Source organism: Kickxella alabastrina (assembly GCF_025024165.1).
Source record: "Kickxella alabastrina strain RSA 675 chromosome Unknown BX661scaffold_29, whole genome shotgun sequence".
NCBI lineage: Eukaryota > Fungi > Kickxellomycota > Kickxellomycetes > Kickxellales > Kickxellaceae > Kickxella > Kickxella alabastrina.
In genome coordinates this window covers 146,647-170,638 of record NW_026251500.1, presented here as the reverse complement: position 1 = coordinate 170,638, position 23,992 = coordinate 146,647, and the positions used below count along the sequence as shown (strand labels likewise).

Sequence of the window (23,992 nt, the reverse complement as noted above, 5' to 3'; positions counted from 1 at the left end):
AAATGATCAAAGCCAGAAGGCTTGAGAGGAATGTAAGGAATCCATTCAAAAGTTTTGGCGTTGGCATGCTTGGCTTTATATGCTTCCAGGGCTAAATGGGTATATGTAGTGCTTATGGCAAATTATCACGTGAAATAGTATACAAATGATTTTATGAATAATTAAGTAATGAATAATTAAATTCCAAGTTTCTCAACATTTGATTAATTGTCTGCCCATCTATGCTGGGGTTAGTGAAAGTAAATTTTTTGTTTATTTTTACTTGCTTGGTGATTCGATTAATATATCTAAATTTCCACACATACATACTAATCTTGTTGTCGTTTTATTTTTCCACTCTTTTAGGGCACAAGCGTTGAAAATCCGTATTACTTGCATTTTTCTGACGTTCAAATTTCATTTTGTCTCTGACGCTTTGCCTCGCCTTTGCATAAACCCCCTTTTCCCGCATTCTTTCGTTGTTTTTTATATCTTTAATTTTGTCTCATTTCTAATTTATTTACTTTTAACCCCCAACTACAACAAACAAAACAAACAGCAACAGCAGCAGAACAATGACGACAGTAGCGGGAAATGTCTGGGAGCTGAGCATTCGGGAACTTATCAACCGGCGTATAGTGACATTCCGGCATCTGCGCAATTCAATGGCACTACAGCTTGAAATTAGTCTGGATGGGAACACAGCCAATGGGTTTGGGGCTGCGACATGGGGGTTGATGACTTTCACCCGAACGAATACAGCTCTCGGGGGACTAAGCGACGGGCATACTTCAACACTCTGTTGTTTGACCCTGAGGACCTGCGTGGAATGTTTAACAGCATTAGGCTGCGCAAGCGGACGCGCGCATACTTTATGCTGGGCGCCAGTCTCGGCCCCATTTTGGCGATTTCAAACCCCTCGGACTACATCAAGGCCTGGGATTCTGATCAACGAGTACGATACGTACATGTCCGAGTCTGGTAACAAGACGAAGAAGAGGCATTTTTTCCGTAAATCTAAACCTACAGATGAGCATGGGTCCGGGCTCAGGCCGGATACGAGCTGGGGAACTTTTCGTATCTCGACACGCACACACCGCCGTTCGATTTGGACTTTCTGCAGGTTTTCGACACGTTTTGCCAGATTACCGTTATTATGTATACTAAGCTGCGGACTCGCTGTTGTCGATAGCTATTTCGCAGTCGGCGTTTGACAGCATCGCTAAGATTGATAGTCGGTTCAAAAAGATGATTGGCGTGGTGACCAAGGAGCTGGACGACCTGGTGAAGAATGCGGTTACGAAGGAGTTGCGGCTTATTGATCCGCTGGATATGGCGTCACCGGAAAATGAAATCAATACTGATTGGGAGACCAGCAGCGTTTACAAGTAACTACACGGCACTGTATTTCAATTTCTTCTTTTTGTCATCTTTTTTCTTTTCATTCCAGCATACGCATCTTCTATTTATATTCATCGTTAATAATTTTCTATATACATACTTGATTGTATTTATGGTGGACAAAATATGCCTTTTGCTCAGGGCGTGAAGTGCTGGTCTATGCAGTCGAAAGTGTCATGTGAGTGGTAAATACTCGGGAATGCACATTGTTTTGCGCACACGCCTAAAAAACAGCCAAATGTATTTGCAAAAGGAGGGTGGATTGTGAGTGTATATAAACTATATATCGATATTAAAAGAAAATACTTGTAAAAAATTTCTCCAATTGTAATAGGGCTTAGTTCTGGTTCTGGATGATGGAAGCATTTTGTTCCTTGGTGCTGACATGGGCTGGGGTGCCAAAGCCATAGTCAAGGTGGCCGTAGCTGGTAGCCGGCTGGGTAGCCGTAGTCGGGGTAGCTATAGCTGGGGTAGCCGTAGCTGGGTAGCCGTAGCCAGGGTAAGCATACACGGGCTTTCCAACAGCAGCAGCCAACACGGGGTAATCAACAGGCTTGGACCAGTGACAACACTGCCACGCTTGGTAAAGATGCTGAAGATATCGGCCGGGTAGTAAGCATTTTGAGCGCCACCAATATTGTTGTTGGCACCGTTGGCAGTCAAACCACTGTTTCCGTTGACAGTGGTAACGTGTACATTATTGTTAATGTTACCCTTGTTGGCCGAGTTGGAGTTACGGTAGTGAAGGAAGTGCCAATGTTGTTGGCATAGACGTCAGAGCCTGCAGTACCTGAGGAGACAAAAGAGGAATCGAGCAGCTGGCCATTGTTGACATGGAGTGCTGATCGAGGAAGGCCGCCAGAAACCTGGTTGCCGCTTTCGGCCTCAATTTCCTGTCTCTTAAACATAGCAGGCGAGGCCAGGGCAGTGGCAGCAAGGGCCTGGGCAATGATGAGGAAAGACGCATGGTTGAGTTTGGGAGGAGAGGGTGGGTGGAAGTGGTGGGTGGATAAATTATAAAAGAGCGGTTGCTTAACGAAGTCAAATTCATTGAATAAGGCAATCATTCTGCTGCTTTATATACAACACATTTTTTAAGGGGGTGAGTTTGAGTTTTGCTCGACGTCAATGCTGCTATATGGTAGTTGGAATGTTAGTTGGCACAGACAGTGTTGGAAGTGAATAATGAACTAAATAAAAACTAGTATCAATATTATGCACCAAAAAAGGCACAAAATGAAGAAAAAACAATAAAAATCGCATTGTTTAAAAATCGCAATTTTAATTGTTCATTGCCTGACGAGGCTTTATTTGTTGACATATTTTATTAAATAAAAATAAAAATTAATACATTCATGTTTGAAATTTTTTGGCAGCCCGCCACAAGTATCTGAAGTTACAATATAGTATCCGAATATCACACGCATGTATTTCTTGATTCCATAGAGCAACAATGATATAAATATATATAACAATGCTAAAACAAAATGGTTTCACAAGTCCCTCAAAACAAAAAAGGTAAGTGCGTTTGTTTAATATTGAGCGGCGTTTAAAACAATGTTTAAACAGTTTGGGGGATACAGATAGGGTGCCACTAAATTTTTTGTTTACGTTTTTATATTGAATTTTTTGTAATGTCCTCCCCTTTATAGCGCCTTTTAAATTTATAACTAAAATTTGGCTACGTAATGGTAATATATTACAGTGTACACATACAAAACATGTAATGATGTATTTCATGTAGGCAGGGTGGAATATTACTTGTGCAAAACCAATTTATTAATTAAAACCCATTTATGTATCGAAAATGCTATTTTAATTGTATGCACAATTAAAAAAACGCACGCCAACAATAACTATTCTGTTCGACTGAATTTGCATGCAAAATACCATATAGTGGCTTATTTCAGTCCAAATGCTTGTACAATTTTCATACTATTTCTTGAATGGCATTTTAATTGTATTCATTTGTGTATGGCGCATACAATGCCAACTGTTATATTATAGTTACTAAATAATAATAAGCTTTTTGACTAGTATATGCCGCTAAGTTCAAAACTAATAGAGGTCAATAATTAAAGGCGTGTTTGGGTTAGGCGCAGGGCGGCATTTCGTTTAGCGTACATTCCTGGAAAAATCCACTAAAGTCGCCAAACCTATTGATAACACCCTCCATCGACATTTCATCAACACCAGTAACAGAATTATCGCTGGTATCCACTAGTTGAACATTTTTGCTTAAGGACTCTGTAGTGCCGGTGACAGTTTTTCCACCTGTGTCAGAGCCCGTGACAATCGAGTTTGAGCTTTGCACGCCGTTGTTGACATTGGGCTGGAAATAGTTACGGGTGTGGTGGATATTTTGGAGGGAATGTGCGCTGCAATTTGCTGTCTCTTGAGCAAAAGCGGGGCAGTGAGCGCGGTAGTGGCGAGCACTTGGAGAGTAAGCAGAGTAAGACGCATTATTAAAACAAAATTTGCTTAATGCTTGAAAGGAAAAAAGTATAATAAAAGTAATTGAAAAGTTGAAAATTTTTTGATCGCAGTGGCAATATGAAAGTTTATGTATTTTCCTTTTTTATTTGAAAACCTTACAGAAAGTGAATTTATAATAGATTTGAGATAAAATAAATAAATAATTTTTAGCTACAATATCAACCAATGACAATGCAAAATCATTTTCTTTGAGGGATGTAGACTGCACACATAAATATTATAGAAGTGAATAAATACTATTAAAAACAATTGTTCACATTTTGGTATAGTGGTCCATTTTAGCGGCGCCCACTAATTCTCAAGCCACTGTAAACAGCTAGTGAGAGTGGAGGGGAGGGGGGAGGAAGAGGAGGAGGTCAGGAAACAATATGACAAAAATATATTCCTCCCCTTTTGTATTAATTTTTATATCTGGTCTGATTGAAAAACAATAGGTGTGCTATTTATTTAAAGAAAATCAGGAGTATGTTGTGAAAAGTAATTGAAAGGATTATCATTTTGTTATTATTTGACCAAAGGTATTCCCAACGCCGAGAGCAGTCCACCTAGAATCGGAAGGTTATAAAGAAGTCTGTTCAAATAGATGAAAAGAGGTCACTAGGATTAGGAAGGGGAATCATAGGCCCCTGGGTACGCTTTCCAAGATTATTAATGCTGTTGTTGCCGATAATTGTGGTCAAAGTAGTTGAAGTGGGAACCGGTGCGGCATCGGTGTGTATGATAGATATCATAAAAATTAAAAGAAAAAGAAAAAAAAGTGGAGGCAAAATTCATTATAAGCGAGAAAATGATGAGGATGAGTGAGAGAATGTTGGTCGTTAATAGAGAGAGGGTACGCGTAAAAGCGTAAAAATAAAAAGTTAATATGATAAAAATATAAAGATAGAAAGAAAAATGTTTTTATAGTTTAGTTTTATCCATAAAATAGTTTCTTTTTGCTTCTCCATTCCATATTTTATTCAACACTCAAGATACAATGCATGAAAAAACGTGTACAATATTGTTTTCCGGAAAACAATATTTACAAAGAATAACATACTTTTTTGAATGTTTTCGAACAAAAGAAACATCAAAAAGAGTATCCGTATTTTGTAATTTTAGTTGTTTTAGATGAAAATTAAATTAAATTAATTAAACAAATTAATCAATTTGTTACCTTTCAATGGCAATGATGTTGCTGTCGATGTTGTTGTTGTTGATGTGTGCATGCATGAAATTATGTATATTCCACGTGTCTAATTTTTCATGATTTATTCATGCAGTTTTATGGTTATACATTTGAATAGATAAGAGGTTTGTTTTTTTTTCTGGGAAAAAAACAAGGATGCAATAACAAAATCAGATATGCTTGTATGCTTGGATGGATGCAAGGGGATAAAAAATGAATAAAACAGGATTACAATACTTACACGACATTAATTAATATTTTGGAAATAAACAAGGTTAAGAAGAAAAACCAGTTCTAAAGATAACACAAAAAATAACTTCCAGCTGAGCAATTATATCAAGAACATATTTACATTTTTTCTTATCAAAAATGATATTACTCATCTAAAGAAAAATATGCAATCAAACTTATCCTTCTACCTCTGCGTAAATTCATAAAGTTCGTGGGATTTTTTATCTTTACGAAAAAGGAAAAAAAGAACATTACTTTTTTAGTCTGTTGCTTAACCTTGCTTCTTCGCACATGACTCCTCTATCAAATAAAATTTAAGGATTTTCCCGCATTCATCCTCAAATGAACTTTTTAATAATTTCATCCAATAACATTTTACAATCAACTCGGTTCTTTTTTCTCTTGAAATTTTAAAATGTAACACAAAAAAAGGAATATAAAAGGAAGGTGAATTCAGACAAAGCACCAAAAAACATAAACCCTTTTTCGTTACAGTATTCATTTCCGTATTATTTATTTTTATTAATTAACCTTTATATTTTAATACTTATTTGTAACCTTTAATTTTGTTTTTACAATAATGCCGAAAGACAAAAAGCCGCCGCTCGGTCTTGAATCGCCTACACTTTCTCTCCCAGACAAGGCCCCAAACCAATGCTCAGAGCAAGATCAAGACCCGACGCGCAAGCGTCTTCTCCAATCGTATCTTCTCAAAGTCGACCTTCACCTGCTCCCAATCAGCTTCATGGTCTACTTCTTCTCTGTAATCGACCGCAACAACATCGGCAACGCCAAATTAGCCGGCATGCCGGAGCACCTCAACCTCCACGGGCAGCAGTTCAACTGGATAGTATCAAGCTTCTTCTTCACCTACATATTCTTCGAAATCCCATCCAACTACTGCCTCCGGCAGCTCGGCGCCCGAGTCTGGCTGCCCGTGATAACCATTGCTTGGTCCGTTTTGGTTGCCTGCATGGCGTGCGCCAAGAGCTACGGGGCTTTGGTGGCTGTGCGCGTGCTCATGGGGTGTTTTGAGGCCGGGTATGTGCCCGGGTTCATCTACCTTTGCAGCTTTTGGTACACTAGAAAGCAGATCGCACCCCGTTTGGCGCTGTTTTTCTCCGCTGGGATGTTCGCCGGTATCTGGGCAGGGCCACTAGCCGCAAGGCTGCAGAAGATCAAGGGCGGGCTGGAAGGTTACCAATATATTTTCCTGATCGAAGCCGCGATAACCGTCGGCCTGGCATTGATCATGTGGGTGGTCCTGGATAACTACCCAGAGACCGCACGGTTTTTGACCGCGGAGGAGCGCGCAGCTGGCCTGCGAATGCTTTCGGAGGACAAGACGCAGTCTGCCCGGGCGCCTTTCCGGCCACAGCAGGTTCTGGGGGCGCTGTCGGACTGGACACTGTGGGGGTACGCGGTGATATTCTGGGCGTCGGCATTAGGCGGAGCCACGCAGGCGATCTTTGGGCCAACATTGATTGCCGCTATGGGATACGAGTCGACACACGCCCAGGTGCTTTCGGCTATTCCGAGCGCCTGTGGGTTTGTTGTGCAGATCGCATCGATGTTTTTCCCGCGAATTCATTCAAGGTACTCGCCGTGGATCATGGTATGCAGTGGCTTGGCTTGTGCCTTTTATGCGGTGATTGCTTCGGTAGAGAGCACCAAGGTGCGGTTTGCGTTTTTGTGTTTGGCGAATGCTGCGTTGTCGCCGAACATGCCGCTGGTGTCAATGTGGATGTCGATGAATGTCCTGGGCGTGACGAAGAAGGGCGTAGCTGCTGCTGTTACGGTGATGTTTGGTGGCGTTTCTGGACTGATCGGCGCACATGTGTATAGGGAAAGGGATTATCCGCGGTACCGGTTCGGCCATATTTTTGTGTGCGCCTGTAATGCGCTTATTTTCTTGGTTGCTTTGGCTCTGCAGCTGTACTTCAGGTGGGAGAATCGGAGAAGAGACAAGAAGGCCGGGGATGGAGTAGTGGTGGTGGATGGCTCGGCTATGAGCGAGAATGTTATTGAGGAAACAGACGATAAGCGGCCTGATCATAGGTACACTTGGTAATCCAAAAAAAAATTTAATTAGTCGGCGTCGGTGAAGCGGTCGGCTGAGCTGCTGCTGCTGTTGGTGGTGTCTGGTGCTGCGATGAGGGCCTCGAGGTGTGCGAGGATGGTTTTGCCCTTTGCGGTCAACTGGTCCAACTGATCTTCGCACGTGATAAAGTCAGCGGGATCAAACGCTGCGATGGTCTGCACACCATCCACGCTCCCATCCCCCTCATTATCGCGCTCCCTATGGCAGCCATGGCCATCATCAATGTCATTGTCGGAAAGGGCCTCTTGGTCGTGGTCGGGATTCATGGCGGCACACTCGGACATTGCCTTGAACATATCGTCAACTAACAACAATAATAAATTAATTCACAGCAAAAACAAGTCAGTTTTACCAGTTATATCAATATGTATGCTAGGCATGAAAAAATAATACAATGTGTGGACTTACGTATTTGAGGATTTTGGGGAAAGAATTTGATTTCCGCAAACTCATCCTCGTCCTCATCCTCATTGGTGTCATCTTTACTAGCTGTTGTTGCTGCTGCTGCTGCTGTTGTGTTAATGGCGATTGTCTGCGGGAACGGTCCGTCCAGCTGGCAATACAGATGCGCGGGCGGTTCGTGTGACACTGCGTGGATAACAACGGCGGGGTAGTCGATGGAGAACCCAAAGCTGGTCTCCTGCTGATCCGAGTAGAACACCAGTGAGTCGTGGTTGATGTATAAAGTGCCGGTCACTGCTTCTGAAACGTTGCTGTTGTTGGTGGCAAGGAGGAACCGCGTGGAGGGCACTGTCAGCTGTGCTGTTGATGATAAAGTGCTGGGGTTGGGTGGCTGGCGGAGAGGCGTAACCGTCATTGTGAATGTTTTTTTTTAAAAAAATTCAATTTTGTTTAATGTAAAAAATAATATAAGGGAAATAAAGGTGTAGGGGAAGGCTTGGTCGAGGTTTTCTTTTTCTTCTTTTTCTCTCTTTTTCTTCATTTGTAATCATCCTATATATTCAAATTCAAATTACATTTTTATTTTAATATTTTTCTTTCCATAATGTCAGCAATTGCCAACTCTGACACAAACGCAGCTTCAGCCTCCCCTCCAACATCCAATCCCAGCTCATTCCGCACCAAACACGTTCTGCTAGGAGCCACCGGCAGCGTAGCCAGCATCAAAATCCCGCAACTCGCGCAAAACATTCTCACACTCGGGCACCACCACAACCTCTCCATCACCATTTCCATAGCAGCAAGCGCCTCCTCCCTACATTTCTTCCGGCAATCTCAGCTTCCCCCCAAAGTCACACTGTATACAGATAAGGACGAGTGGTCGCAGTGGCAGAAGATCGGTGATCCTGTGTTGCATATTGAGTTGCGGAAATGGGCGGATCTCGTTGTGGTGGCCCCGTTGGACGCTAATACTATGGCGAAGGTTGTTGGTGGGTTTTGCGATAACCTTTTGACTTGTGTATTGAGAGCTTGGGATATGCGGAGGCCTAGGGTGGTGGCGCCGGCGATGAACCATATGATGTGGGAACATTCGGTTACTAATGTCCAGGTTAGGCAGTTGAGGGAGATGGGGTTTGTCGTGGTGGATCCCGTGGAGAAGGCCCTGGCGTGCGGTGACTATGGGATGGGCGCGATGGCGGAGCCTGAACATATTGCCAAGGTCGTTGTCGAGCAGCTGCTGTTGCAAGAGACGGACCAGTAAACGTAAAAAACAATGCCAATGCTATTGTTTTTAAATATACATTTCTATATTCTATATTCTATTATTATATTTTTATGCGGCGCTTGGTCGCTGCAGCCGCATCCGCATAAGTGGAAGCGCCATAACGAGAGCGAAAAAGCCTAAGGCAACCCAGGCAATCCTCGCGGTCGACAAAAACGCTGGAGCAAAGCACGCCTGATCACACTGTGCGTTTTCCCCTTCCAGCCCGCCCTGAGCGCGATCCCACTCGGCGCCAAAAATCAAATTACATACATGCCCTCCAATCGCTGGTCCCAAAGTGATCACGCCCCAGCAAATCCCAAACCTCTCAGCGCCCCAAGTCTCCGCAGTAATCGTCGGCGCCAACGTAAAAGCCGCGCCCATCGCCACGCCCACCAAAATAGCCAACCGGTGGAGCTCCTCCAGCTGCGATATCTGGGACGCCATTGTTTGTGCATAAATCATCAGGAGGGCGGCAACAATTAGCAGTCCGCTGCGCGGGAGTCGTAGGCGCGTGCGCCAGAGATCCGACAGGTATCCGGTGGCGAGCCGGGCAGAAAACGAGCAGAACGATTGGGTGGCAACGATCCGGTCGCGGTACTGGTTGAGCTGGCTGGGTGTCAGTGTGCTGGTGTGTGACATGGCGCGCACCATTGTGCCGCAGTTATTGATGAATGCCAGGCCCGGCCCAGAAAAGCAGATCAGCCCAAGGAGTAGCGCCCAGGCTGTTGGGTCGCGCGCAAAAAGCAGTAATGCGGAGGTTGGCGGTGGCAAAGCCCCCTTGGGCTCGGGCTCGGGCTCAGCGGAAGGGCCGCCGGGCTGCAGCTGTGGTTGCGACAGCGTGAGCCGGCGTCTGCGCGGCTCGGTCATTTCCACAGCCTCTGCCGAGTCGGCTGCGTCTCCAGGCAACCGTTCCGCCACCGCCATCGGCTCTGCCCCAGCAGCGCGCACTGATATTTCGCGCTTCTTCTCCTTCGCCGGCTCATCATCCAGCACCACGAACTGCGCCGCAACCAGATGCGCCACCACAGAGACACCAGCCATAAATGCCAAGTACCTGCGGGGGCTCTCATCAGCCTCGAACCACCGCGCCTTGATCGAGGAAAACACAAACGTCGACAGCCCATACAATGACAGCGGCACGCCCATAGCAACACCCTTATGCCTAGACGAGCCGAAATTTCTTGCAGCTGTTGCCATCGTCGCCATATACGCGGCCTTCGATCCGACCCCAACCAGAGCAAACATCACCGACATTAGCCCCACCTGATGCCCCACCCCCCTTGTCTGTTCAAACATGTAGCTGAGCCCCCAGTATCCGAAAAACATCAGCACCGCTGCCGCTTGGATTACGCGCGTCGGTCCTATGCGCGTTGTGAGGTATCCGAAGAGCGGAGCGGACATGTAGTGTGCGTAGTCGCCGAGTGATGCAACGAGGTTGGTCTCGTATTGCGTGAAATGCAGGAGGTCGGTGAAGGATGAGTTGTATGTGGCAAAGAGTGATGTTGTGCCGCCACAGAGCATCGAGAGACACATCGAGAGGTACGAGAGCGTGTCTGTGTACCGCTCATGCGACTCCATCTGTGAAAAATTTAACTGAATTGAATATAACTGAATTGAATGGTAGACAACAAAAATGGAAATAAAGAGAAGAAACGAAATTCAATGTTTCTTTTCTGGGTTTCAAAAGAAAATGTACTTTGAAATGTGTGTGCCTTTTAAGAAGTTCCTTTTATTTTTTTGGTACAGCGAATCAGTCACAACAAACAAAGCGTCACTCAAATAAAAAGTAAATAATAAAGCCAAATCAAATCAAATCAAATCAAATCAAAAATATTATTACTCACGGGTAAATTACTCATTCACTCACTAGATCTCCAGATTAATTGAAATTGAAATGGAGGAAAAACAGAAATACCTTATGAGTGAAAAAAAGAAGTAAAATGAAAAACGTACGTTTGTTCAATGTATGAATATTTGCATTTTTCATTCCTTCCGATTATTGCATAGACTGAAGATATGGAAGCTGGATGTTGAGATTGAGAATCACGAAACAGGTTTCCACCTGCGTGCTGATTGATAGGGCATTAATTGGATTCTGCAGGCGTAAATTAGGGAGGCATTACATTGATGCCCAAATATGGTCCCCATTTTGCAATGCACACGCATGAGCGCACACATGCGAAAACCACAACATTGACTTGCCAAGATACAGGTCTGCTCACAGAAGAACCAGTTCTCGCCAACGGAGTGCACAACTGGCAAAGTCCACAGCAAAGGCGATGAGGTACATATATAAGACAAGGCCAGCCCTAGTAGCACTTTAGAAACATTAGTAATAAAACCTTTTATAAAATCACACCTAAATTTCTAACACTAGATAACTAATGCTCCTCACACCCCCCTCTTATTATAACATTTCAAAGATTATTTTAAATTACATTTGTTTTTCGGTTTACATTTTTCGCACTCATGTATTTACGCCACTAATTATATTTATCTAACAAACTAACTATATTTATTAACATGGTCAAACAGTACGCATTGCAAATGAACAACATCAAAGTTAAGCGTGGGATTTTGTTGGCCAATTTTGAGAATAATAATGATACAATTTTAGGAAAATTGAATTTTAAAATGGCTGAACATTATAATCCTGATGATTCGGTTGTTACTTTCGAAACTAATACTCTAAATTATATTAACGAGGACATGTTGGGCAAATAAAAAATCTTATTAGTGATTAGTTAATTAAAAAGTATGGTAATTTCACTCACATATTTATTAGTAAACCTATGATACAAGAAAATGCGGTTTGTTTCAAGTGATTCATTAATGAATCAATCACCAGTTAATTCCCTATTTGGATATGTGGAAACTAATACGCACATAAATGCTAATTAATATAAACAGTGGAGACTGTTCATCCCTTAGCTTTCTTTTAGTTTATTTTGATAAATACTTTTTATTATAACAAAGCCTTAGTGTATGTCAAACTATTTATATGCATTTAACAAACGCGTATATAACAGGATATAGTATATGTTTGTCAAACTTTATTGTTTTGTAGTAGCTGCTACAATCATATAAACTGTTTATTTTAGCGTTTGTTTTGTTGAGAGCCCCTCAGAGGGGCCACAACCCAGGCCAGCGGCCCAGGCTAAGACCCCTTTGCGCGCATAGATGCATCAGACATATGTAGAACGTCACCTGGTGTTCTAATCCAATCATATTGATTATGAAGGCACCGGTGTTCATGGTTAAACCTGTTTTTTTTTCCAGAAAATGATATCAGTAGAAATTGATGCAATTTCAAGGTGCATCAAAAATAATATTTCTATTGCTATTGTCGTTTGTTTTGATGCTTGTATACATGTGTGTAGCATGTGGAATGCTGTGTGCATTATCATAGTTTAGTTTCAGTATATACTAAGGTGCTCCCACCATGAGGATGAGAACACTGTTTTCTAATTAATATTTTATTCACCATTTAGCAATATTCCTTGTAACTGCTCAGTTGATATTTTTTGGTCTCCCTTTGATCGCGCTCACAAGTTTCATTAAAATGGCAAAATAAAAACATCAATATTTGTTTTGGTAGAATTCGCTATTGTAATTTAAGACACAGTGAGGCACATAGCCCAACTTGCAACACAATTTACAGGTTTTACATAGTAACTATTTTGAATATACTTTATTTTAAACAAAATTAATTTTATTACACCAAGGATCAACATTAAAATAAATATTTATATAACAATACTATTTTATTGTTTGACATGGGCATTTGTCTTGAATATGCAAGCTACTGTTATAGTAAGAGGGGGTGTGAGAAGCACTAGTTGCTTAGTGTTAAAAAGGTAGGGGTGATTTTATAAAAGGTTTTATTACTAATGTTTCTAAAACACTACTAGGGCCGGCCTCATCTTATATATATGCCTTGTCGCCTTTGTTGTGCACATTGTCAATTGTGTGCTCCGTTGGTGAGAACTGGATCTTCTGCGAGCAGACAGGTATCTTGGCAAGTCAATGTTGTGGTTTTCGTGTGTGTACGCTTATGTGTGTGCATTGCAAAATGGGGACCATATTTGGGCATCAATGTAATGCCTCCCTAATTTACGCCTGCATGATCCAATTAGCGTCCTATCAATCGGCACGCAGGTGGAAACCTGTTTTGCGATTCTCGACCCCAGAATCCAGCTTCCATATCTTCAGTATGTGCAACACTACATACGTGGATGCATTTTAAAAATTAACAAAAGATTTACTCCAAAACGGACAAGTTGCTTTGCAAAAATTCAACGGTTTTGCTAATGGTAGCATTTTGCGGCATTTGCACATGGCGTTAGTATTAATCTTTTTATTGTTAGCGGGTCTATTTTTTATTTTTTTTAGTTATTCTTTCAACATCAATTAAATCCAAATTTTCTGGATGTTTATAATATACATGGCTTCTGTATTTATTGGCATCTGATAATTTTTCGTTACAGTACGCACATTTTGAATTATTAATAAAATCAGGTTGGGTAGACATGTTTAGCAAATTGACAGTGGTATAATGTAGGCTGAATTAAAAATCCTTGGAAGAGATGTGTTAATGGGAGTAAAATAAAACAAATACGTGAAGTTGCTTGACTTCTTATATGTTGAAAAATCACTTATTTTTGTAAAAACAGATATTCATCGGTTGATGTGTGTATATGCATTCATTTGTTTATCCCATTACTTTTTTAGTTTTCTGCGCTTTCCATTTTTTATTGATTGCATTTCCAAGCTACTCCTCTGTTTCCACAAGCTTTATCCAAAAAATAGATTTTACACACTGGTTTACGGGATACACCTTGTGAGGATTGCACAAAGATGCAATTAATTCATTATAAAGGTTGGTAGGAATTGACTATATGTCAAAAAAACTGAAATAAATAAAGATATAATGAAGCACCTCAAACATATTTTTTCCTTGAAACGTTAAGTCAAGAAGTGATAAAAAAGTAATTTGTATTTCACGTTGCCCAGCTATTTTGTTTACACGTGTGACTCCATTTTAATTTAATTACCTGGCACACCTCTATTTTTCTTCCAAAGCAGTTGAGAATTTCTACATGCGCAGTCATTCCACATGAACAACGTATTTGCTGTACCGTGCCCTGTCATAGATTATTGTGTTATTCCTGTCATTGCAATAAATAAATCATATTATATCCACCAAAAAGTAATTATTTAGAAGCTGTGTACATTTTTCCAAATGACACAAGGCAAATGCCAAAAGTCCCGGTTTAATTAAACAAAGAAAAAAGGAAATACCATGAATGCATTGGCACATTGTAAATATTTCTTCTATTTTAATATTATTGGAGGAAGCAAGCACTCATTTGCATTTTTGTTAATACAACAACGTATACTTATTTTGCATATTATAATCTCAAAGCTGATTTATTATATTTACACGCATATACCTTTACTATGCTTGTATCCTAAGAGGCAGAACCAACTATGGTTGGTTACATCTAGATCTCCATGGAAAAAAGCTTTTGTGCCTATTCCATGGTAAAATATTTTTAAAGCTATGATTTAAAAACATTTATAGATAATCAATGAAAGGCCGTGGTAATGTGTTTGACGTAGACGATAGAATTACCAAGGCGGGCGATTGCTTGGTTGAATTTTACAAGAGAAAAATCACGTCAAGGCTATGTTTTTAAGTGAATACAGGGATACAATTTTTCGGAATGTTTGTTTTACTCGGCTGTTTCGAAAATTTTATATTAACAATCAATATAAATTACCAAGTATATTCATGCCAGCTGCAAGACTATAGAGGGAGCAATGCAAACTGCATAAGGAGTGGATTTTTTTGCCACCATAAAAATCGACCAGATGACAATGGTGCATATTGCCAGTGTTGTTTTTTCAACTTGCACAGTGGATAGTGTGGCGTGGGCTGTCGACATGAATGCTGAGACCAGCTTTAGAAAAATCCACAATTCCACATCCAGGATATAAAACGCCACTTTAATAGAATCAACCAGGTGGCTATATTATTTCAAGTCTTTCACATTCATCAGTAAACATCTATTTGCAGGCTGTCATTTGGTTTTTTCAATATAAATGGATATATTGCACATTTTCAAACTGCAACTTTAACACTGAATTCCCCACGCACAGAGTTCATGCACAGCACCGGCCATCCGTTTTGTGCAGCTTCATGGAACTGTTCCACAGTAACGACGCCCTCGATAACACGACCCTCATTCAGCATCTTGGCACGCATGGTTCCTGCAAGCAGGCCCGAAGACAGCCGGGGAGTCACCAACACCATCTCTCCACCCACCATTACAGACACAGCAATATTGGCAATATTTGTTTCCGTGATTTCGCCGCTCTTGTTGTACAGCAGCACCTGAGCCCCGCGCTGCTGCAATTCAGGCGCCAATCTGCGTACCGCCTGATTGTAAATATCGCGGTGCGTGGTTTTGCAAGCAATAAATACAGAGTCAGTGTCGGTGGGCTGCGAGTCAAGCACAAGTAGTGGCAAGGTGGCTGCAGCGGTGGTGGCTGGGGCGGGCTCGGGTGTGACTTGGATCTCAAGACCACCAGTGTTGCTGAGGAGTAAGCGCACTCGGTGGGTTGTGCTTGGAGAGCCCTTGACAAGGCTCTGCACCTTCTGCTGGATCTCGGCCTTGGACGCAGTCAGCGCAAAGCACCGATGGTTGTACTTCTTGGACAGGGTCTCTGAGGACCGACGCATGCGCTCCAAGTGCTCGTCCAAAAGCAATATGGCTAAATAAACAACAGCTGTGCGAATCGCGAATTGAGCTTGGATTATTTAGCGCTTTGAAGCTTTGAAGTTTAGTGGGCGAGTCTGATCAGAAATAGAATAATGGCCTCTTTCTGATTGGGCTTTCCAGTGGCAATGCACAAAACATGGCAGATTATGAGGGGAGCTTACCGCCTTGCTCCGTGTGTATGGTTGTCTCGAGAACCTGAAAGCCCGTCGTGTCGGGCAACATTTCGCCTTCCATTATTTCCATGCTTAGTGTTTAAATTAGTGAGGATTAAAATAAGTCTAAAAATTAACCACTCGGGAAGGAAAAAAAGACATTTGATCATCCCTCGAATTTTTTACATTAGCCTCCTTTCACACACTCCCAAAAAAAGAGAGAAAACTCATGCGCAAATCTCGGTTTTTTTAATTTTTTATTTTTAGTGCTCTTGAACGACATGAATCACGGGTCACCAAAATTTATTTTGGAAATTGGGTCAAATACTGTGCCTCGCTCGCTTCTACTTTAAATTTTTTTGTTTTTTCTCTGTGGTTCGATTATTATTTTTTTGCTCTAATTTTTTTGTGCACACCGATTCTGACAGTCAATTCAATCTGGATTCCTAAATTCGGTCGATAAAGGCGGCTTCCTCCTAACTTGGCCCTCTTTTTCTTTTTTTTGTTTTCTTTCCTTCCACTGCAGTACCACAATCGCTCATTTTTGCCCTGCTCTATAAATTTGTTCTACTATTCTGGTAAACATAAAAAAAGTAAGGGGAAAGGGGAAATTTTTTAAAAGTGGTAAACTACCTTTTTTTTCTCTTTTCTTTGGCCGCACAGCTAGTGTGAATTTTCGGCTTTTCTGCCTCGAATTACGATAAAAAGCCTCCCACCCTCTCCCCGCGCGCGCGCTTTCTCCGCTTGTCAGCTATCGCTCGCTCGCCTTCCCACTGCTTTGGTCCTACTGCCTCCTCCCCTTAGGTTGACAATAAAGGTATGCTGTCGAAGGACATGACGACTTGTGCTCTCTTGCGAAACGCCAGACACCCTTTAATGGAGCTGACACCCTGTCTTTTTTAGCTGCACTCGGGTGGAATCTGAATTTTAGCTAAACAACTTGTGCCCGTATTTCTTTGCATTTGTCGTTTTATTTTCATTCATTTTGCGTGTGCGTCACTAGCAGCCACTGTGACGAACAATGACCGAGCTCGCTAACGTCGCTGCCGCTGCCGTCACCAGCACGCGGCCGCACCAGTTTCAGGCGATGGAATTGCGTTTGGGCGACGTGTCGCAGGCGACCAACACAGCAGAGCTAATCAAGCTGATTCGTAAGGCCGGCGATGCGCTTGACCAGGGCATGCGAGAGCCCAGCGCCGATTATTTTGCGCCCAAGCTCGAGGCCCTGCGTGCCGACTGCCTGGAGCTTTTCAGACGCCTGCTCCTGCGCAATCCTTACTCGTCATACCGCAAGGATGTGGTGAGCAAGCTGTGGTTTCGCACGATTTACCCTTCCATAGAGCAGTACCGCGCAAACATCAAGCAGTTTGAGAGCCTTGTCGGCTATGCGGCAAAGAGGCCTGTGAGGGATGCAATGGACGCCCGGAAGGAGGTGTCGCGGTGGCGGGCGCAGTTTCAGTGCTTCCTGCAGGCGTCAACCGGCGTTCTGCTGAGGATTGTAGTGGAGCTGGCTGAGACTAACGAGCTGGTGGCCCTGGGCCATTTGGTGGGGCTGTCAGAATTTGCCGTGGACTACCGAGCCCTGGCGACGCACGCCTACGGGTTTGAGTTCGTCGATGGGCTGCAGTCAGAGCTGCACCCGGCCTTGTCACCGGCGCAGCGCGCATCCCTGGCTATTATCTCCAAGCTGCTGATATATCTGGGGGACTTGTCCCGCTACCGCATCCTGTACACTAGCAAGAAGCAGGGCGCCACGAGCGTGGTCAAGGCTGCGGCCTCGCGCCAGCCACAGTACGCCTCTGGCCAAGTGATTAACGGCGCTCACGAGATGTGGTGGCCCGCAAAGAACTTTTACCGTGGTGCCATCAAGCTTGCGCCCCACCGTGGCCAGCCGCAGAACCAGCTGGCTGTGGTCTACGGCTACGAGAAGAACAGCCTGGACGGTGTCTTTTGCTACTACCGCGCACTCACGGCTATGCACACCTTTCCGCCAGCTGAGGCGAATCTGCGCACCATCCTGGAGAATGCGCTGAGAGCGATTGAGGACACCGGCGCCGATGCGGCCGACGCCGGGACAACAGGGTACCTGTACTACGAGAACTGCGTTTATCAAAAGTTCACCCACCTGCGATACCTCTTTGCCATCCACCAGCCAACGGTTAAGGAACTGGCTGCACTGGCCGAGGGCAGATCAGGCGCCGACCGCGTGTCAATCACGCCGGAGATGGAGCGCCAGCTGATCAACGATGTGCTGGCGGCCAGTGCCCGGTTCATCCAAGGCGTCAAATCCGGGTCCATTGACCAGAGGCAGATTCTGGTCACCCAGGCTATTCACATATTTGAGCTCCAGCAGCTCTGCGCCCTGGGCGCTGACGACACTGAGAGTACCCTGCACAGCGCATCCGTCGCGCGTTTGTCTGCCCTGCTGGCCATGAAGGTGGCGGAGAACCTGAGCTTTGCCGTCAGGTGCTCGATCATTGATGTCCTGCACCATCCTGGCCGCATGCGTGAGGTCAAGAGCGAGGCTGATCTGCTGTCCAAGTCGTCGAGGCGGGCTATCCCCCCGCTGATCCAGACGCTTCTGTGGATTGTTTCGGCCTCTGTTAGGGTTGTCAGGGACGCAATATCAAGCGAGAGCCTGGGCACCAGTGGTAGCCCGCTGGTGTCGCTGCTACGGCAAAAGGTGTTTGCGGTTATTAAAGACTGCAACCTGCTGGATAATGTCAATGCTTTGCGCTCGGCGATGGAGCAGGTGCAGTCGAAGGTCAACCGCAGAACAGCTCCGGTTGAGCGCGTCACTTGGAGACAGGTTTTGGGCGAGCGACTAATGGCACCTCTCACCCAGCGCCTATGGTTTTACGGCACCGATGATCGCGCTGATATTTCAGGGACGGGTGTTGAGGACTCGTTGAGATTGGAGGAGGAGCTGTTTGTTGGATGGCGGCTACCTGACGGCACTGTGTGGGGTAAGGGGGCGGCGGACCAGGGCGCCTTGGTATACAAGGTTGGTGATGGCAACGGGTCCGGAGAACATGGATTCCAGGTGCGTTGGCGCCAGTTGGTCTGCCTTTTGGGCTTGGTGTCTGAGTGTGTTCCTGCTGTGCTTTCGATTATAGATGGTGCCAAACCCAGCTTGGTCTCAGAGCCCAAGAGCGCGAATAACCTTGCGGGTTCGAGCAAGCTTGCAGGCGCTGCACCTGTCTCGGCAGATGCATTGGTTGAGGACACAGACGAGGATGTCGAGGACGAAACTATATGTTTTCATGGCCGGCCACAAGCCCAGCAGAAACAACAACAACAGCAGCAACAGCAACAGCAGCATAGAGACTCCAACCATGTCGATACATTTCGGTCTGCCCCTGATTCCGTCTCGCAGTCCTTGCCGCCGACGCCTGGGCTTGGAGTGCACAGGGGGATTTTTTGTGGTCAACAGGCGCAACAAGCGACGTCGGAAGCGACGCCGGATAAGCTGATAGAGCGACTAGAGTTGGAGTCACAGATGGCACCGCTCATAGTGGCGACAACACGTGCTTTTGCAACAGCAGCAACAATAGCAGCTGCTACTTCTGGAATAGGAGTAGCAGGCGACAGAGCAAAGCCCTCGGTTTTGGTAGATTCTGAGAACGATGAGGTTGTGTCGCCTGCAATGATGGCCAGTAGCAGCCATTATCGCGCCAACGCTAGGGGCGCTGCCATTGGGTCTCAGCGACTGTCATCCACGTCTGCTTTATTTGGCGCGTCTGGATCTCGTGTACCCTTGTCGGCTGCGAGTTTGGAGAGCCAGTGGCCGTTCTGTGCATCCGGGTCGAGTACCGCACCGGTGTCCCCGGGCGCCGCCATGTCTGTGGGATCGGCGGCTGATATGGCGCTGGCGTATTCTGGAGCGATTTATTCACCGCTGCAGGCCTCTTCTGGGCAGTACCCCGGAATACAATCCACCATTGTTCCGCCGGTCATCAGCACTGGAACTAACGGCAGCGGGGGTAGTGGTGGGTGGGAGTCATTGTTACAGCAGCAGCAGGTGATGCCATTGGCAGCCAGTGGTATGGCCAAACAGGGCGCATCAACTACGGCAGCATCTTCGGCCACGGCGGCTGCAGGTCAGTCGGCGATGTATGCCTGGCAGCAATACCAGGTCGAAAACCAAAGGAAGCTGGCACTGCAGCAGCAACTCGACCAGCAGCAGCGAATTCAGCAGCAATTGCAGCAGCAACTGACCGTGCAGAAGCACCAATACTGGCCGCTGCAAGCCACGTTGGACTCGGCAGCGGCAATGTCAGCATTACAGAATCTAAACTCCATGCCGCCTCCGTTGCAGAATATGTTTGTACAGGGTGATGAGAGCCGCCAGGGGGCCTTGTCTAAAATGTACAGCACGTATATGCAGCGGCCGTCCACTGTTGCTGTCACTGCTTTTGGTGCTGCTGCATCTGAATCGGCATCGGCATCGGCGTCTGCTGTGGTATCTGCTGCGGGTCCCTCATATTCGGCGTATCCGTGGGCAATGGTGTTGCCGGCCGGACAAAATACCAGCAGCAGTGGCAGTATGCATTATCCGGGGCAACCCCAACCTGCATCGACTTTGTCAATGTCATCAATGTCTTTGTCTTCATTGCAACGACAACAGGCTGCATTGCAAGGTGCGGTGCTCAGCAATACCTCGCATTACTTGCCGATGCAGTTCACTACAGCCGCTTCTGCTACTGCCACTACGTCTATGTCTGGCGGGCCTGCAATTGGGAATAGGACGGGTCATAATGTCGGTTTGCCGTCAGTGTATGGAAGCTATGGCAACTATGGTAATTAGCAGAATTGACCGCTTAATTTTTTTTGTAATTTAATTTTTTTTATGTTTTATAAAAAAACTAACATCTGGATTTTTCTTTCTTTCTTTTGGCCATTGATTGGATTGATTGTTATATATCGGGGCAAAAAAATCAGTTGCAAAGTAGAGTAATTTCCCTTGTGCAAATGGAAAAGTGAAGTACGCTACTTTATAAATAATGTCGCGTGGTATATTGGGTTTAAAAATGAGAATAATGATGCAGATGAAGAGAAAATCTAGTCATTTTTATTCTTTCAACTACATATATCTTATTTTGCTATTTTTAACATACTACTTGCTATTATTTATTATTTACTCTTAATTCTCACACAGTCAACATGCTTCACATCACTGACTTGCCATTAATCGTTGTGGACCTCATTATTCAATTTGCGACAAAGCATATGGAGATATATGGAAATGCAGCGTGGCATCAGTACATCCCATTGCTAGCAGTTAACCGAACATGGAGAAATACATTAAAACTTAAAGCCTATAGACATGCTTACTTTAATAAAACGAGGCTACACAGAGCTCGACAGTCCAAAACGCGCACCAACATCGGCCTGATAAAGTTTTCAAATAACACACATTTGGCCAAAACACTGGAACTATCGCTGGACAACCACACTTGCGTTGGTCAATTTTTAGACCAATATCTATCGGTGTTTGAGTTTGTCAAGCATGGCTGGACAAACGTTACAACTGTCAAATTTAGAATCAACCCGGTTTCAGCTATGACTGTGGGGATCATTACGCCTAATCCCCATGATGAGCTGGTTCCACAATTGTCTTGCTTTATTGAACAACTGGTGCAGCATATGCCTAATGTTAATACATTGGTAATTAAATCAAGTATTGAATCCCGCTTGACGCGTACTCTTAGCACTGAGCTTATATACGGATATAAGTACAACTTGCGTTCTGTTGTGAGTGATTTATTTATGCCCTTGAATTTGGCAGGCGCGTTCGGTAATTTGACGCAGCTGAACATTTCACTTAATCCTGCATCCGAGATTTTGATTCCCAAAGTTAATATTGAAATTATTCAGCTGCTTCGTTTAACTAATGTGCCCTTGTATTTTTCTTGGAATATACTACTCTCAGATAAAAATACAAAGATGGTTGAGTTTAGCAGCTTGAAAACGCTGAAATTAGAATTTGTTAAAGAGAAGGATGATAATACTGAGTACAGTATAGCAAATGCAAATACTTGTGACTCCAATGACTCGATCGGCTCTCAAATATCATTTCCAAAGCTTCAAAATATCATAATCATAAATAACCCGGGAGCAGATTTCGCAAATCAAATATACAAATTTTCGGAACAACTTTATTTAATTAACATAACCAATTCCCTCAGCACACTATACATGTTGAGCAAATTCAATACGCAATCTGTTGGAGTAATTAATATCAGGTTTTCGAATATCAACCGAATTAATGAACATGAATTTTACAAATCAACAAATTTATTTTTTAAATCGAACAGAAAGTACACCAGCTCAGTAATTGATTTATTTCATGTAAATTTAAACATAGATTGGGAGCAAATCAAGTGGCAAACCCTTGACTATTTAAAAATTGATGACTGCGAGTTCAACACAATGCTGATAATCATTGAGAAACTACCGACTTTGAAAAAGCTAGAATTATATAGGCTATTCGCAAATGATTTGCCGGAGCATATTAACGACCTCATGTTTTTCACATATCCCAGTCAACTCAGTGTTCAGCCGATCAAAAGTAATATTGAATACTTGGGCGCATTGCTCATTGCCGGGAATAATATTAAACCTAATGTATTTGTATCGTGCACGCAGCATTTGCTCTTACAATTGACTTCGCTTAAATCCCTTGACATTTTTAACTGCACTTGGATGGGGTTGGTCAGATTTGTGGAGGAGTATAAACTGTGGTTTCCGCACTTGGCTAACGTCGATGTGGGTATTGAATATGATAAGGCAAACAAAATGATGGAGCAATCAGGTAACACACACCTATTTTCCCTGATGGGGTCTGGGCCGCGGACAAATATGTCCTAGGAACAAGTTTACATTAAAATGTTAAAGAAAATTTTTAGCTTTTGTTGCACATGTAATGTACCCTAGTTTAAGGTTTATTATGTTTATTGCGTTTGTGTACATTATTTATAAGACTATAAAATATTCTATAAATAACATTTTAATACTTTATTTGCACACGCTTTGCGGCAGGGAAGAACAAGTCAAACAACCTCCCAAGCATGGCATTATGTCCAAGAGTGAGCTGAGGGCCACTGGATGCATACATATACATCTCTTCTAGCATAACACACCAAAGTCTGCAGTACCGATTACCTGCAAACACAAATTTGTCCAACAACATCTCTACAGCTTTGTAGTCAGGGATTATGACCAATTTCTCGAGCGTTCTGCTGTTGCCTCTAAACAGAGTATCGTCTGAAAAGGGATAGAACATTCTGAGTGTCAGTTGGCGCAGCTCGGCAAATGGGACGGCTGTTTTGTGACCCGGCCGTGTTGGTATTTGTCCGGCAAACAGTCTTCCCTCTAAATGAAGCTTTTGCATACTTGGATATGTTACAACATTGTTGTCTTTGCCAATGATTAAGCACAGTATTTCTGTCTGTTGGTGGTTTTGGAAGACAAGTTTCAAGCTCTGCAATGTGCTCTTGTTTCTGTGGATGAGCCTCAGCATGTTGCTGTTTGTAGTGCACCATTGGAGGTCGAGACACGAAAATACACTGTAACTTGGCGGAACGAGTGTCTTGGTATTGGTTGATGGTGATCAACTGATTAACCAGTCGTGGCTGCTTAGCCACACAAACAATAAGGTCACACAGTGATCAAAGCAATATGCTCTCTATTCTTTACCTTTCGCAGTGCATAGCATCTATTCATTAAATATATATGGTTTATCTACACGTTCATAGAACATTCCTATATTCCAACACTTGGGAAAGTGCCAAAAGTTTACCGATAAAGATGATTTTGCTGATTGCCCAAATAAAACTGGCAGTACCATATTTATGTTATCATGCAGCGCGTCCTCCCAGAGCCCATCTGGCATGTCAAGCGCCACGTGCGTACTCTTTACCGTTGGTGCTATCAATTGCAGAATAAAAACAGTATTTATCAAGTGAGTATTTGCAGTGGCATAGCCTGAATAGTCATACAGGCAGCGGCCAT

The 23,992-nt window shown here is 43.8% G+C and overlaps 10 protein-coding genes across 10 annotated transcripts; 5 read left to right on the top strand and 5 right to left on the bottom strand.

Moving 5' to 3' along the window:
* Positions 1-339: 339 nt before the first annotated feature.
* Positions 340-1,468, top strand: BX661DRAFT_188233 (uncharacterized protein). The gene is made up of 5 exons (XM_051537385.1): positions 340-712; positions 742-934; positions 957-990; positions 1,014-1,137; positions 1,197-1,468. The coding sequence occupies exons 1-5, from the start codon at positions 555-557 to the stop codon at positions 1,369-1,371; spliced, it is 684 nt and encodes a 227-aa protein (XP_051389104.1). The 5' UTR covers positions 340-554; the 3' UTR covers positions 1,372-1,468.
* Positions 1,469-3,504: 2,036 nt separating this feature from the next.
* Positions 3,505-3,920, bottom strand: BX661DRAFT_188231 (uncharacterized protein; the record flags this gene model as incomplete). The annotated part of the gene is given in 2 exon segments (XM_051537384.1): positions 3,505-3,712; positions 3,727-3,920. Coding segments are annotated over 2 exon segments (325 nt in total), but the record flags the coding sequence as incomplete, so codon positions are not given.
* Positions 3,921-5,855: 1,935 nt separating this feature from the next.
* Positions 5,856-7,346, top strand: BX661DRAFT_146311 (major facilitator superfamily domain-containing protein; the record flags this gene model as incomplete). The annotated part of the gene is made up of 1 exon (XM_051533157.1): positions 5,856-7,346. One exon carries the CDS (start codon positions 5,856-5,858, stop codon positions 7,344-7,346), a length of 1,491 nt encoding a protein of 496 aa, XP_051389102.1.
* A 17-nt stretch (positions 7,347-7,363) lies between these two features.
* BX661DRAFT_173293 (regulator of volume decrease after cellular swelling-domain-containing protein) lies at positions 7,364-8,193 on the bottom strand (the record flags this gene model as incomplete). Its single annotated transcript, XM_051533855.1, has 2 exons — positions 7,364-7,680; positions 7,785-8,193. 2 exons carry the CDS (start codon positions 8,191-8,193, stop codon positions 7,364-7,366), a joined length of 726 nt encoding a protein of 241 aa, XP_051389101.1.
* A 79-nt stretch (positions 8,194-8,272) lies between these two features.
* On the top strand, positions 8,273-9,075 carry BX661DRAFT_63072 (flavoprotein). The gene has a single exon (XM_051539339.1). The coding sequence runs from the start codon at positions 8,383-8,385 to the stop codon at positions 9,037-9,039; it is 657 nt and encodes a 218-aa protein (XP_051389100.1). The 5' UTR covers positions 8,273-8,382; the 3' UTR covers positions 9,040-9,075.
* A 36-nt stretch (positions 9,076-9,111) lies between these two features.
* On the bottom strand, positions 9,112-10,563 carry BX661DRAFT_146301 (major facilitator superfamily domain-containing protein; the record flags this gene model as incomplete). The annotated part of the gene is made up of 2 exons (XM_051533155.1): positions 9,112-9,900; positions 10,069-10,563. The coding sequence occupies 2 exons, from the start codon at positions 10,561-10,563 to the stop codon at positions 9,112-9,114; spliced, it is 1,284 nt and encodes a 427-aa protein (XP_051389099.1).
* Positions 10,564-13,148: 2,585 nt separating this feature from the next.
* Positions 13,149-13,615, bottom strand: BX661DRAFT_188218 (uncharacterized protein). The gene has a single exon (XM_051537383.1). The coding sequence runs from the start codon at positions 13,571-13,573 to the stop codon at positions 13,415-13,417; it is 159 nt and encodes a 52-aa protein (XP_051389098.1). The 5' UTR covers positions 13,574-13,615; the 3' UTR covers positions 13,149-13,414.
* Positions 13,616-15,133: 1,518 nt separating this feature from the next.
* Positions 15,134-16,121, bottom strand: BX661DRAFT_188216 (aminotransferase). The gene is made up of 2 exons (XM_051537382.1): positions 15,989-16,121; positions 15,134-15,819 (listed from the first exon to the last, which is right to left on the bottom strand). The coding sequence occupies exons 1-2, from the start codon at positions 16,068-16,070 to the stop codon at positions 15,167-15,169; spliced, it is 735 nt and encodes a 244-aa protein (XP_051389097.1). The 5' UTR covers positions 16,071-16,121; the 3' UTR covers positions 15,134-15,166.
* A 409-nt stretch (positions 16,122-16,530) lies between these two features.
* Positions 16,531-19,884, top strand: BX661DRAFT_63036 (uncharacterized protein). The gene is made up of 3 exons (XM_051539338.1): positions 16,531-16,796; positions 16,983-18,983; positions 19,096-19,884. The coding sequence occupies exons 2-3, from the start codon at positions 17,001-17,003 to the stop codon at positions 19,450-19,452; spliced, it is 2,340 nt and encodes a 779-aa protein (XP_051389096.1). The 5' UTR covers positions 16,531-16,796; positions 16,983-17,000; the 3' UTR covers positions 19,453-19,884.
* Positions 19,885-21,072: 1,188 nt separating this feature from the next.
* Positions 21,073-22,850, top strand: BX661DRAFT_188213 (uncharacterized protein; the record flags this gene model as incomplete). Its single annotated transcript, XM_051537381.1, has 1 exon — positions 21,073-22,850. The coding sequence occupies exon 1, from the start codon at positions 21,143-21,145 to the stop codon at positions 22,847-22,849; it is 1,707 nt and encodes a 568-aa protein (XP_051389095.1). The 5' UTR covers positions 21,073-21,142.
* Between the last annotated feature and the right edge of the window lie 1,142 nt (positions 22,851-23,992).

What these genes read in the sequence shown, in the direction of transcription:
- BX661DRAFT_188216 (XM_051537382.1), bottom strand. Translation starts at nt 16,070, where the DNA reads ATGGAAATAATGGAAGGCGAAATGTTGCCCGACACGACGGGCTTTCAG. An exon ending in CATACACACGGAGCAAGGCG is followed by an intron (nt 15,820 to 15,988) that starts GTAAGCTCCCCT and finishes TTGTTTATTTAG; the next exon opens with CCATATTGCTTTTGGACGAG.
- BX661DRAFT_63036 (XM_051539338.1), top strand. Translation starts at nt 17,001, where the DNA reads ATGACCGAGCTCGCTAACGTCGCTGCCGCTGCCGTCACCAGCACGCGG. An exon ending in AGGGCGCCTTGGTATACAAG is followed by an intron (nt 18,984 to 19,095) that starts GTTGGTGATGGC and finishes TTTCGATTATAG; the next exon opens with ATGGTGCCAAACCCAGCTTG.
- BX661DRAFT_188218 (XM_051537383.1), bottom strand. Translation starts at nt 13,573, where the DNA reads ATGTCTACCCAACCTGATTTTATTAATAATTCAAAATGTGCGTACTGT.
- BX661DRAFT_63072 (XM_051539339.1), top strand. Translation starts at nt 8,383, where the DNA reads ATGTCAGCAATTGCCAACTCTGACACAAACGCAGCTTCAGCCTCCCCT.
- BX661DRAFT_188233 (XM_051537385.1), top strand. Translation starts at nt 555, where the DNA reads ATGACGACAGTAGCGGGAAATGTCTGGGAGCTGAGCATTCGGGAACTT. An exon ending in TTTGGGGCTGCGACATGGGG is followed by an intron (nt 713 to 741) that starts GTTGATGACTTT and finishes GAACGAATACAG; the next exon opens with CTCTCGGGGGACTAAGCGAC. An exon ending in TGCCAGATTACCGTTATTAT is followed by an intron (nt 1,138 to 1,196) that starts GTATACTAAGCT and finishes GGCGTTTGACAG; the next exon opens with CATCGCTAAGATTGATAGTC.